This window comes from Heteronotia binoei, chromosome 11, assembly GCF_032191835.1.
Source record: "Heteronotia binoei isolate CCM8104 ecotype False Entrance Well chromosome 11, APGP_CSIRO_Hbin_v1, whole genome shotgun sequence".
Classification (NCBI taxonomy): Eukaryota; Metazoa; Chordata; class Lepidosauria; order Squamata; family Gekkonidae; genus Heteronotia; species Heteronotia binoei.
The window spans coordinates 65,546,977-65,560,809 of NC_083233.1; the positions used below are offsets into that span (position 1 = coordinate 65,546,977).

General features: G+C 45.8%; 1 protein-coding gene across 2 annotated transcripts in view; it reads right to left on the reverse strand.

Moving 5' to 3' along the window:
• Window positions 1-4,039: 4,039 nt before the first annotated feature.
• The window catches only part of GOLGA3 (golgin A3), a 60,494-nt gene continuing 50,700 nt past the window's right edge, over window positions 4,040-13,833 (reverse strand). For both annotated transcript variants that reach the window (XM_060249013.1, XM_060249012.1), the window contains exons 23-24: window positions 11,885-12,048; window positions 4,040-10,760 (exon numbers count right to left, since the gene is read on the reverse strand). In XM_060249013.1, the coding sequence (XP_060104996.1) occupies window positions 10,553-10,760; window positions 11,885-12,048 (372 nt within the window). In that variant the 3' untranslated portion in view covers window positions 4,040-10,552. The remainder of the gene's footprint in view (window positions 10,761-11,884; window positions 12,049-13,833) is intronic.

Here is a 13,833-nt window from a genome sequence, read left to right on the forward strand (position 1 = left end):
AAAAAATCAGAGTGTGCGCCAGGGTTTGAAGGAGTGGCTCGCATTGCCTGATGGGAAAAACATACCCAAGGTTCTTTGGTTGCCGTGGTAACACCGAAAAGTCTAAGGGGGACGGGGGACGGAACAGCACTCAATGAATTCGAGCATTTCTGGTTCCTTGTTTGAATATGCAGAGCAAGCCGCTGCAAAGAACAAGACAGCCGAGAGATTTGGGGGTGGCCGTGGGGAATAAAGAAAGGGTCACGGATAATAAATATACTTTCGCCCCGCAGATAGTCGTGTTCAAATGGGAACCGGAAGCGATTGTTATATGCAACCTTTCCTTTTTTGCTTTGTGCGAACGACGGTAGATCTCAATTTGCCACGTGGCTTTTTATTTTGCAGTGAGGCTGGGCTGGCACATGCAACGGCTTGGAAGCGGTAGGATGGACTATACCACTACAGACTGAAGGGGTGGCACTTTTGGATTGGTCCCCCCTTTTTGGCAGGGTGGGAGAGAACTCCCTGCAAATAGAAAACCCACATGGCAAGGGTGACGTTTCTTAGCCGGTGCTTTGCCTATTAAACGGATTTTCTGATAGGATTTTTTTTTGTGGTGGTGGTTGTTGTTAAAGAGAACCAACATGTGATCTCCCCCCAATGGCACAGCCCGTTACAGAGCCTCGCTCCGTTGCCTGTGTGCGAAACCTCCTTTACAGGCATTGCAAGTAACTTACATCAGACTTGCCTTAGCCCTGCGGGAGAGGCTTAGTAGAAAGAATTCCACCATTTCAGACAGCAAAGTCGGAGGAAGCTATTTTTGGATCCTGTACCTATTCAAAGACTTCTTGAAAATTAAAAATAAAAGGCCCAGGAAGAAATATAGTTCAGCCTACCCGCTTCTTTGCTAGCTTCCCACTTGCACGGAGTTTTGGAAATAGAAGTACATTTTAAAAATTCGATTCTTCACTTGTACTCCTGAGTGCTACTGTCCAAGCCAACACCCAGGAATCTAAGGCTTAACTAAGCTGAGCTCCTGCGTTAGGCTCCGGCTTGATTTAAGTAAAATGCTTAGCGTTGCAAGCCTCCATATGGGGCCTTGGGATCTTTCAGAATAACCATTGATCTCCAGACTATAGAGATCACTTTTCCTGGGGAGGGAAGGCTGATTCGGAGTGTGGACTCCATAGCATCACATTCCAATTAAGGCTCTGCCCCCAAATCTCCAGGAATGTTCCAATTTGCAATTGGCAATCCTAAAGATGCTAGTTGGGAATTTAATTCACCTTTGCAACTTGAAGCTGCATAACAGCTTCCTTATTGGGCTGCAACATCAGCACACCACCTCTTCAAGATACAGTTCTCTGGCTTCCTAACATTACAGGTGTAATGGCCAAGGGCCCAATTTAAAGTAAGATGCTAGGAGCATCCTGTGAAGGCAGAAAAAAGCTTGGCCTATTACACTAAGATGTCTATGGGAGGAGAGACCACTAAGGCAGGGTTTCCCAAACTTTTATTTCCCGTGACCCAGTTATTTTTACACTTCTCCTTCGTGGCCCACTAAAATTTGGGGGTGGAGCCAGGAGACTTTGGGGTGGAGCTGAGACAGGAATTATGTCATTTCCTGTGGTGTCACTTCCAGGTCAAGGGCCAAGTAATGTCACTTCTGGGGCACACTGAACCAAAACTCCCACCTTTTCCTGTGATGCCACTTCCAGGGCACTCCTCCAAACCTGCCTCTTCTGAAGTAACTTCATTTTTAGAAAAATCTCTCTGAAACTCATGCTGAGCCAAAATGGGGGTGGAAAGTGGGCGGTACTCTTTCCACCCCCACACCTGCATGCACCTATCCGTTTGTGTGTTCTTCTCCAGCTTGGAAGCATTCCTAATGTCCATGTTCAAATTGCCTGCATCACCTACACCCCTTCCTCAACAGCACTGGCCAGTGTATGTAGTTGGGAGTGCTGTTGCCATTGCCATCAGGAATGCTGGCACTGTGTATCACCCACACTGGTTCCTAGTAGCTGCTCTATCTCAAAATATGCTGATACATTTAGTAGGCCCTTCCTTCAGCTGCTACTACTGGAACCCTGCCTCAAGCTACAACCAAGCCTGCTTGGTTTCAAGAAAATCTTTGACAGCTATATTTTTCCTTGGCTGAAACACTGGGAAATTGCTGTGAAAGGTAGCAGAAAATTGTACTGCAATTAATGAATTAATTTCAAGTTATGACATTCACACAAGCTTTTCTGCAGTTATCCCAAAAAGGATATTTATGAGGGGCTTGCAGCTTTTTACTGGCTGTGTTTCCCATGCCTTTAAAAGCAACCTGTTGTGCATATATTTAGCCAGTGAACTTCTTTCACCCTTTTTAATATCTTCAGGAGGAGTTTAATTTTGGTGTCAGACAGCTGTTAAAAGCAGGACCAGTAAAATGACGCCAAGTTCATAGTACCATCACTTCCAGTGCTGTTGAGATATACAGCAGTAATCTTCAATAATCTCTTTCTGCCCCACACCTCTTACAGAAATCTAATAGAAAGGCCAGCTGCCTACAACTCGGTGTCAACTTTTCATTGGCAGAGCTCCTATGTCTGCAACAACAGTATGATGAATAGAAAAGTTTCATCCAGTAAAAATGGAAGGAAAGAAAGAAAAAGAGAGAGAGAAAGAAAAAAATGGAAGGAAAGGAAAAGAAAAGAAAGAAATGGAAAGAAAGCATATAAGAGAAGCCATGTTGGATCAGACCAGTAGACCATCCAGTCCAAGATTCTCTCATACAATGCCCCAAAAGCACCAGAATGTCCACCAGTGGGGCCAGGGCACTAGAAGCCCTCCCACTGTTGGTTTCCCCACCCCCCAGCACCAAGAATACAGACAGAGCATCACTTGCAGGGAAAGAAAGAAAGGGGGGAACAAAGGGGGGGGGGAAGCCTTACTTACCATCAGATGACCTCAGTCAGCAACAATTCTGCACAGGGGTCATTTGGTTAAAAAAAAAAGCTACTGGAATGCCCACTCCCTGCCCCTCCCAGCTGAAAAAAACATCCCCCCCCCCTCTTTGCCACCCAGGCCTCCCAGGGAAATCTCAAAAAAACATACTGCAAGGCACATGAAAGCTCATATCTTGAAGAACACTTCATGGGTCTAAAGTGCCAGTGGACGCCAGTGTTTCTCTCAAACACTGGGAGGGGGAGAGAAGGAATGAGAGGCAGCCCAGCTCCTCTCTGCACAACACAGAGACAGGAAGGAAGGAAGCCAAACGGAGCTCAGGCTTTGCAGCCTGTGTTAAGTCTTCAAGGGTAGTTTTTCTCTGCACAACAGAGAGACGGGAGAAGGAAGGAAGCAGAGCAGAGGTCATGTTTTGCTGGGGGCGGGGCTAGCTTTGGTTTTTCTTGTGACCCCATGGTGAGGCTTCCATGGCCTGGTACCAGGTCACAACCCTGTGAATGGGAAACACTGCACTAAGGGATTCTCTCAAGTTATTCCAGAGAAGGAAGGCAGCTTTAGGGCTGTGAAACAGGGGGCAGGCCTAAACTACCATTTGGGCTAGGACTAAGCAGCAAAGCAGATAGTCTGCAATTTTCAGCTCAGGTATCATAAAAGTTTCTTATCACAGGAGAGGAATCACTGATTAGTTGGGTCTTGGTGGGAAACGTGCAGCCAAACCGGCAGATGCAGAGGAATCGGGACAACTCAGGCTGCAGTAGTGGGTTGAGTTTCTGCTACCTTGAGCCCATTTTCCAAGAGGGGACAGAGTTGTCAACTCCAGGTCCTGAAATTCCTGGAGGGTTTTGTTTTTTTGCCTGGGGGGGTGGGTAGAGCTTAGGCAGGCTGGGGTTTGGGAAACAAAGAGATCTCAGCAGGGTATAACAAATCATTGTTCTTTGTCTTAAGTAAGCCTTCACAGCTCAGCTGCCTTCATCTTTTTTCCCATTTGCTTTGTTTAGACGTTTATTTTGACCCTATTGCTCTGCTCTCTCCCAGTTTCCCTTTGGCTTCAGCTACTGCCCCCCCCCCCCCACCAACCCAAATTCATCATGAAAAAAATAGGCGACCATTTATGAAAAATAGTTTATTGCACAAAACCTTCCAAGAATGTTTATGCACATCTTAATCCTTTTTAAATTAACATGCTTTTTTTAAAAAAAAAATCTTTGTCACAATCATTAATCCAGAGTCAAACACAACTTTAACTATTCCCTCACAGCTGGATCTCCCAATTAAAATTGTTACAGAGGTGATTTATTTCCCCCCTTACCAATACAATCTGACTCAGCAATTGGTTGGAAACGTGGACAAAGAGGCAACATTTTGCATGATAACATTCAGAAGTTATTTCCAAGAAATTTATGCAGGTCTACTTAGGGCAAGTCCAAGGGGAGTGCGGTTAGAAGGGAGAAAATGCACTCATTAAATATATTGTTTTTGTTATGTATGTGCATTAAAGTGTGTACTTCCTGCCGGCTCATTGGAGCCAGGAAAGCAGAGCTTAGGAACTTTATAACAATGGATAGTGGGATCCAAATACCTACCACCCTGCACCTATCATAGACCCCTGCCTGTTTGAATGAACCAATAGCAGGCTAGCGCGGGAGATTAGAGTTGTATATAAGTTTGCCCCACAGGCCCTTAGTCAGTCTTTGCTGGAACAGCCTACACCATGCTTTTCCTAATAAAGAGTTGTCCTCACTATGATCTCGTCTCTGCAATACTTTGAACCCACTATATTACAGTGGCGACACAGGTGGGATCCTGGTAGGCGACACAGCAACCGGCAACGCACCACGCCTCGCAGCAAGCTCCCACTCTGCGCATCGCACCACCGTTGCTCACAAAGGTTGCCACGCCAGGGCAGGAGATGAGTCAGAGCCAAGCTTCTGGCTCCCCCAGAAACAACTTCTCCAAGGGCCAACCCCGACCAGGCCGTGGCACTGCAAGGCCACGCTTATCCGGTGCCGGTGGTGGGTCACGTGTTGGCCTTGTTGGCAGGAGCTAAGATTTTTGGGAAGCTCAATTTGCCCCGGGCTTATCAGTAGCTTCCAGTAGATGCCGCCACCGCAGATGCAGACTATTATCACACACAAGGGGGCTTTCAGGGTCAAACGGCTGCAGTTCGGCATCAGCGTGGCCCCAGGGATCTTCCAGAACTTAATGGACTCCCTCCTTAAAGGCGTTTCCGGGGTGCAGCCCATTCTTTGATGATGTGCTGATCGCCGCAGCCACAGAGGAGGAATTCGCATCCCGCCTCAGAGCAGTTTTACAGCATTTCGACAGGGTGGGGTTGAAGGTCAAGAGAGAGAAATGTGAACTGGAGGTGACCAGCATTGACTTCTTGGGGTACAGCGTGGATGAATAAGGGATTCACCTGGCTAGGGACAAAATTAGGGCAATTTGTGATGCACCAGCCCCCAGGAACAAAGCAGAACTACAATAATTTTTGGGACTTCTCAACTGCTACCACGCCTTCCTTCCCTACAAGGCGGCAGTAGCGGAACCTCTGCATTGCCTACTGGACAAAAGGGCTCTGTGGGTTTGGGGTCGCTGGCAAGCATTGGCATTTCAGGCGGTAAAGGACATTTTTACTTCCAACAGCTTGCTGGCACACTTTGACAAGCGACTGCCAGTTGTCTTGGCCTGTGATGCATCACCATATGGGGTAGGGGCAGTCTTAGCTCACGTGCTGCCGGATGGCCGCGAGGTCCCTGTGGTATACTATTCCCGAAACTTGCAAAAGCTGGAGCGCAACTACGCGCAGATTGACAAGGAGGGTCTGGCTATAGTTGCAGGGGTAAAGAAATTTCATGACTATTTGTGCGGCCGGCACTTCACAATACACACAGACCACAAGCCCTTGCTAGGACTGTTTGCCTCCGGCTGCCAGACACCACAAATGCTTTCACCGCGGGTCTTGCGGCGGTCCATCTTCCTTGCGGAGTACCAGTATGGCCTGCGCTACTGACCAGGGAAGGTTATGGGCCACGCAGACGTATTCAGCCGACTGCCGCTGCCTTCCATGGACCCAGAACCTGCCCCAGCTTACCAGATCATGTCATTGGGAGTCCCTTCTGGGCTGCCCGGTACACGCTACGGACATTGCCCGATGCTCCAGGAAAGACAAGACCTTCTCAAGGGTTCTGGACTGGGTATGGAGGGGATGGCTGGCGGCCCGGGTGGGGTCAGAGTTCTCTGCGTTTGTATCCCACCAGGACAAATTGTCTGTACACAAGGGGTGTCTGTTGTGGGGAAATAGGGTGGTGGTACCCCTGGTTTTAAGGCAGCGGGTCCTCAATGCACTATATGAGACACACCCCGGTATTGTGCACATGAAGGTGCTAGCCCGCAGTTATGTCTGGTTGCCAGGGATCGATGTTGCCATTGAGTCCTGGGTAGCTCATTGCCAGCCATGCCAGGAGACTCGGCCAGCTCCGCCTAGAGCCTCAGGTCAGCAGGGGAACACACACTAAACCCCTGGTCCTGCCTGCATTTAGATTTTGCGGGGCTCTTCCAGGGACAGGTATTCTTCCTGATCATAGATTCCCAGTCCAAGTGGCTAGAGGTAATCCCGGTAGCATCCACTTCCACCAGGGCGACACTAGGAGCGCCCCGAAGGATTTTCGCCACACACAGGTTGCCAGACACCCTTGTCTCGGACAACGGGACAGCATTCACTTCAGCCGAGTTCCAAGACTTTTGTGGCTGAAATATAATAAAGCATATAAGGTTGGCCCCCTTCCATCCCGCCACAAACTGCCAAGCGGAGAGGATGGTGCGGGCTACCAAAGAATCGCTTCGCCGCATCGTCCAGGGCGACTGGGACGCCCGTCTAGCTGAATGCCTGCTCGCCCAACACTACACCCCTAGTATAGTAACCGGCCGAAGCCCAGAAGAACTGCTTAGCACATTACTAAACCGCATGCACCCAGACCGGGCCCCAAACCTGCAGGAGGTACTGGAGATGGTCCAGGTGCCCATAGGGTTCGACACAGGGGACCTGGTGTTCACTAAAAACTTTGGAGGGGAAGTGGCATGAATACCCGCCCAAGTCTCCAGGGTACTGGGGGCCATAATGTATGAGGTCACCTCAGAAGAGGCGACACATAGACCAGTTACGGCCCCGTGAGGCACCAGGGGGCAGGGTAGCAAGCCCTGATACCTCATCGGCTGCCAGTCCGGAAGTGGAGACAGAGGAAGCAACAGCTGACATCATGGGCTGTAGTGTGGGAGGAGGGGCTAGTAGGAAACTGCAGAAATCCACAGACACCTTCAGGGGTGGAATTCTAGCGGGAGCTCCTTTGCATATTAGGCCACACACCCCTGATGTAGCCACTCCCCCCAAGAGCTTACAAAAGAGCCTTGTAAGCTCTTGGAAGATTGGCTACATCAGGGTGTGTGGCCTAATATGCAAAGCAGCTTCTGCTAGAATTCCACCCCTGGACACCTCCATTAGTGAGCAGAAGAAATGCATTCTATGTGAGCCGCTTTGGATTCAGCTTTAGATCTGCAAGTCCTTCTTCCTCAACAGTCAAAACCAGAAGAGATGGCAGATGTAACTAATTGGGGAAGGGGAAAAAGGTGGTCCTGCAAAGGAAAGTCTATTGGGTATATAAGGAGAACTCTTGATTTCCTTCAGCTAAAATACAACATAAGTTGCCGTTTTCCCTCTGAGAAGGAAAACATGGGCTTAAGGCTACACTGCTTTATAAATACACAGTCTGGCTTCTTTTAACAAGCTGGCCAGGAATTGGTGAAACCTTGAAAACTGGTTTAACTAATTCAGCAGAACTAATTCAGAGAATTAATTCGGTATCCTGGAAACATAAGGTTGTTCAGCAATTGCAAATGTTTCAGCTTCTTTTATGCTAAATAAATCCTTTATGGGCACACAAGGTACCCAGCTGAATATTAATATATATATTTATATATACATACACATACGCACACATATATATACCAGGTCCTTTCTTGTAAATAATACAGTGTACTGAGAAGCAATATGAAAACCTCACTGGTGTAGATTCTGGAGCCGCATATATATTAAACGATTACAAAGTATTAACTTTGGTGTTTAAACACTATTTTTTCCCCTTTTTTAAGTTAGCAGGTACATAAACTTCTAGAAGGTGGAGGACAGCAGCAAAAAAAGAAATCATACATTGCTATTTACTTGGTAAAACAGACTTAGTAGTATAAGCCTTCAGTGTATCTGGATTAGTTAATAAAGCTTTTGGGTATTTTCTTCCTTCTTGATAAGTTGATTAGTATTACAAAATAGCTTACATCATGTTCAGAGAGAATTTTCCCCACCAATGCACAAAACAAAACAAAAAAACCTCCTCCAAACCTTCTTTACATTTAAGTGAGTACCTTTCCTTCATATATTATATGCAACAATTATAACATCTTACTAGACTTTCAAAAAATCAGTTTTTTTCAACAGCAAATATGTTCCAAATGCAAGTAAAAAAAGAAGCTGGAGAATCGGCCAGTTATTAAAAAGCAAAATGGGAAAAAAAGTATATATATAGTTCCCTGTCAGTGAAGGAGAGTTAGAGTTGGGCCAACTCTACATCAAAACTTTAGTGCCGTTGCTGGATGTTACGTGAACTGGGTCATCTGAAACACTCCCAATGTTAACAGTGCCGTCCGAAGCAGAGTTACACTTAGTGAAGTCAGTGGGTTTAGAATGGTGTGACTTTGCTTAGGACAGCAACGCAAACATTACCCTCCACAAAAAAAAATGTACCTGCCTTTAAGAAGTTTGATTAAAAACAAATCTGCAGATCATGCTGTTTCCAGAGGCAGAAATCCTCAAGCCACTTCCTCTAGGTTTTTCACGTCTGCCATGAATAGATCGGTCCTATCGTTAAGCTGGAACAGGACATTGTAACGTACACACAGCTGCTGCTGAAAACAGCAGTTGTGCACCCAGTTCCCTCATCTCCATAATATTTAGTACAACATACTCATGGTTGTTTGGGATGCTGAAGAGAGGAGTGATCCAAATGTTATAAGGCTCAATGAACTGAACACTACAGCCTAGACTTCCACACCTTTTCAGCCTCTACCATGCTTTATCCTACATGCCCATTCATTTCTCCTTGCTGGAATTTTCTCTAGCACACCCTAAAGTGCAGTTCAAAGGACGAAGCCAGCAAAACCAGGGCTGTTTGCTTTGAAAGCTAGTGAGATGGGAGCAAGTCTTTGCATCATCAGCTATGGGACAGGGACGGAAGAAAAGTCTAAGGCATGTCGCTTCAGCCTGCTGATGTTAGATGTCAGATCAGCAGCGGTGTCCGCAGACAAGGTTACATGAGCACCAAGCTCCTAATCGGGCATTAGAAGGAAGGAGGGAAAGAGTTAAAGCTAACAAATAGAGGTTTATAGGCAATATATAACATTCGTCTTTGAAAGTATTCTATAACTGAATTAATTACACTGCTAAAAAGCTGATTTTCGGGCTAGCTTTCCTGAGCCCCTTATATACAATATTTTCCAAACACCAAACTTAAGATGTAATTACATTTAAAAACAGCAACAAAAACTCAAAACCCTGGCAGTTTGTGACCTATAATATATAAGCCCCTTAAAATATATGCTCCAGGACAGGTTAAATATTTATATAGACCCCAGCACTGGAGTTGTCTTCTGCCTAATCCCCCACCCTGTACCCCCAAAAAGTGCAAATAAACTTGCCAAAGTAAAACAGAGCTCTCTGCTGGCTTTTGGTTGTGAATGCGTAATTCATTTACTCTGAAGCAGACCCAGTTGATGCAATGGAACTACTTCAGAGTGCGTGATGTCAAGACTCACAGTTACAGAGAAGATATGCTTCATATGGATCATCTGCTATTGTTAATGCAGTAATCAAGGGTCTCTCTCAACAAAAGACATGAAACAGAAAAAAATCTCCAGGTGTCACAAACTGGCTCATATTCCAAAATCTGGACCAGACTGAGCCATTTTCGAAGACATTTGCCAGCTCAAAAGAGGCAGAAAAAGTAGTCCTTTTCAGATGTTACTTTCACGCATACTGGGAGACCAGTAATCATATATAGATCCTCCCAATACATGCAGTTGCCATCTTGTCTGAATGGAGCAACATGCTTATTTTGCAGGTGCAAATCTCTTTGGCAACCACTGGATTTTCTGAGTGTATCTGGAAGATCATGGGTAGCGTGGACTCCTGATAAGTGTGTGTGTGCAACATCTAGGAAAAAAGCCATTTGTCATGAAACCCAGTTCTTTTTGCAACCCAATTCTGCCTCCGTTTGTTACAGAATTGGGGGTGGCAGGGAGAAAGAGAGAATATTTCTCTTGGAGACTTCTTGGTTTACTGAAGTCTCAACTCCCTACCAAATTATGACTCCCTCTCAGATAAGATGGATTTAAAAACAAGATTAATAAAGTTCTGCCTTCAAGTAACATTTTGCCTATTTTTGTTTCTATTAAGAAAAGAAAGATGGAGAACTCGAAAGTCTGTTCTAAAAAAACACAAATGTGTTGATAAAAGTTGTTTTTTTTTTTTTAACATACTTAGAACGGTTATCAAACGAAGCAACGAGGACTGAGGTCACTGCATCAACCCTTCCTTCCCACCAGCATTGTGATTATGCATCTTTAGATCTCTGTTGGGAAGTTCCTGGTTGCCTGATGCAGAGGCAGGGAAGGTTGTAGTAAGGTCTGTTAGCTGCCCTTCTATCTGCGTCCATGAAGACATTGATTCGTGTACCGTGATCGCGTGCTCCTCCATTTGACGCTGAAGACTGTCCATCTCCTGCCTTTGGAAATCAAAGTAGGAAGGGGGTGGTGACGGAGAGGGAAGCAATCAGTCAGATGATAAACACTAGTGATGGACAGATGTCACCAGAGACAAGACAGAGTATAACTTCCCATCTGAACCTGAAGTGCTATTTGTCGGGTTTTCTTAAAAAAACGTTATTCTAGATGACCTTCTGGAACTTGTCTTGGGTCTGATAATTAGTGATCATATTTGTATTGCCTCACATTGGAAAACAAATCAGTACCCAATGCAAAATCCCAAATTTGCTTGTCCAAATATGTTGTCCAAATCAACATATTATGGAAGATTAAAATCCCTGCTGTAACAAATTCACTGACAAACAGGAATTATTTGTAAGGCTCTGGAATTGTAAATAACCATTTGCTTGTTTGTTTTGTATCAGCTGGTTAACTTGATAATTACTGGGAGAGGACTGTCAGCTATATGTATTGATACACTGTGTACTTGCTTGTGGGTGTAGATAATTAAACCTGAAACTAAGAAATTATCTCAAGTGAGGGATAAATGGGTGGCATCCCATAGCAAACAAACCAAACATTCTCCTAAAAAACTCGATTTGACTAAGCCCCAAGAATACAAGCCTGTTGGGTTATAATGAGGCCATGTGATGAAGGGGTCAGAGCCTTGCAATCAGGTTTGAATCCCTACACTTTCATCGGACCATGCTGAATGACTTGAGGCCAGCCGCACACTTTCAACCTAACCTACCTTACAAGGTAGTTGTTAGGTCAAAATGGAGGAGAACAAAGTGGGGGGGGGAGGGACTTATGGCCTGCAGATAAATAATGGCTTGGTCAATTTGACCAATCTTTTAGCATTCAGCTAACAGAAGGGGAGGTTCAGTATTTTTCTCAGTCACATTTTTGCTTGGGTGTGAGCCAGTGGATTGCCAGCCATGCCATCAATGGGTAGAAGTCCCACGTCTACTCCTGATATGGCCTATGGTGCTGGAGACAACAAAGAATGCCCCTCCGGTTCCTGAGACTGGTTTCTCATGATCCCATTTGATCAAACTTTTGGATCAAAAGCTCACCAAAGCCCTCAGACACTGAACGGGACTGCTAAATGTTAATGACACACAGTTAAACGAGATTTACTCACTTGAGTTGCTGGAGGCAGCTGTTGAGGTTCTTTAAAGGCTCTTTACTCACAGCTGCTGGGGGCTTCAACAGCTCTTCCAGCAATGCTGCGGGGACAGGGCAGTCAGGGATCTTCACCGGAGTCACGGGATTTGAAGAATTTGACTCTCCCTTCAGTTCTTTCCTCTTTGAAAGGGGGGAAAACTCATGTCAGAAATAAGCAAAGCAGCTTTCTTAGTTCGTAAGCCATTCCAAGCAGGCCTCTGGTGAGGCAGCGTACATTTTCCCACCATAAATAAAAGGACCTTTCCTCCATATGCATGTGGCTCAACAGCAGAGCCTCTGCTTTGTGTGCAGAAGGTCACAGGTTCAGTCCCTGGCATCCCTAGTTAAAAGGAGCAGGTAGCAGGCGGTGTGAAAGTCTTCTGCCTGAAACCCAGGAGAGCCACTGGCAGCCAAAGTAGACAATGTTGACTAATACGGACCAGCAGTGTTCCCTCCAAGGTGAGTTAGTGTGAGCTAGCTCACAGATGTTTAGCCTCCAGCTCACACATTTTTGTCTTAGCTCAGGAAGGATGACCCCAGAGCACAATAATTTATGCAGTAGCTCACAACTTTAACGCCAGTAGCTCACAAAGTACAATTTTTGCTCACAAGACTCTGCAGCTTAGACGAAACACTGCTGACCAGTGGCATGACTCAGCATAAGGCATCTTCACCTGTTCATAGTAGCCAAGTCGAAACTAGAACATTTGAAGTCAGACTCTGTGATTTCTTACCAGTAACAGTTCAAATCAAGATGATCACAGAAAACTGAGAAAAGTCAGTTTGGACTTAGCAAATAATAAGGACACGTATAGTACTGTTGTGTTTAAAGCACTTCACCTACACTCTTGCAATCTCTATGACAAGATATTATTCCCAAACTAAAGCTAGCTAGAGGCAAGATTCGTAAGCTCAGCCCCTCAGCCACTGTGCTTCAATAATTTCAAGAACACTTGTTCTGTAATTGATGGCGTTTGAGAGAGTTGGAAAGGAACCATGAATTATCAAGGGTTCACTCCCAAGCCACAAGCACTGCTGCGGAGAATAGTAAACCAGCTGGTACCTGTGTGGGCAACGCAACAGACAAGGTTGAAATCTCTGCTTAGGGAACTCAACAGGCATGCAGGAAGTTATGACATTGCAGATTAATCAAATGGGGGGAAGCTGCCTGATAAAGAATGAGTGTACTCCAGCAGGAACAGAAAGGAGAGAGTAGCTGAGAGGCAATTAAAGGGGAAACTAGTGGCAGGAGGGGAGTCTACCTGCACAAGCCCCTGAACACTTTCAGAATGTTGGAGAAGAACGGGGTGGGGGGTGGGGTGGTAGAAAAAACCCAGCAGGAACTCTTTTGCATATTAGGCCACACCCCTGACACCAAGCCAGCTGGAACTGAATTCCTGCTCAAAAAACCCCCCTGGAGCAGAATATTTGGAGGGATGGGATTTTAAACTGTTCCACCCACCCCTAATATTTCTCACAGGACCCCCAGTATGTATTCCTAAATGGTGTTCCTTCAAGTCTCGGCTTAAACATCCACAGAAGGAGGCAACACAACTTGTAGATCGTCAGCAGTCCACTACAATGATCTGGCTAGCCTATGACGAAGGAAAATATGGAACTATGGTAAGCTTTGCTAAAACAGAATGCTGCCATCTAGAGGAGGAGAAAGCCTGTCGCGTAGAGCAGGGGTGGCCAATGGTAGCTCTCCAGATGTTTTTTGCCTACAACTCCCATCAGCCCCAGCCATTGGCCATGCTGGCTGGGACTGATGGGAGTTGTAGGCAAAAAAAACATCTGAAGAGCTACCGTTGGCCACTCCTGGTGTAGAGCATCTTTATGGGCAAGAACTGTGGCTGGCTGGATCCTGCTATTATTATTATTTATTTTGGTAGATTTATATTCTGCCCTTTTCCATAACGGGCTCAG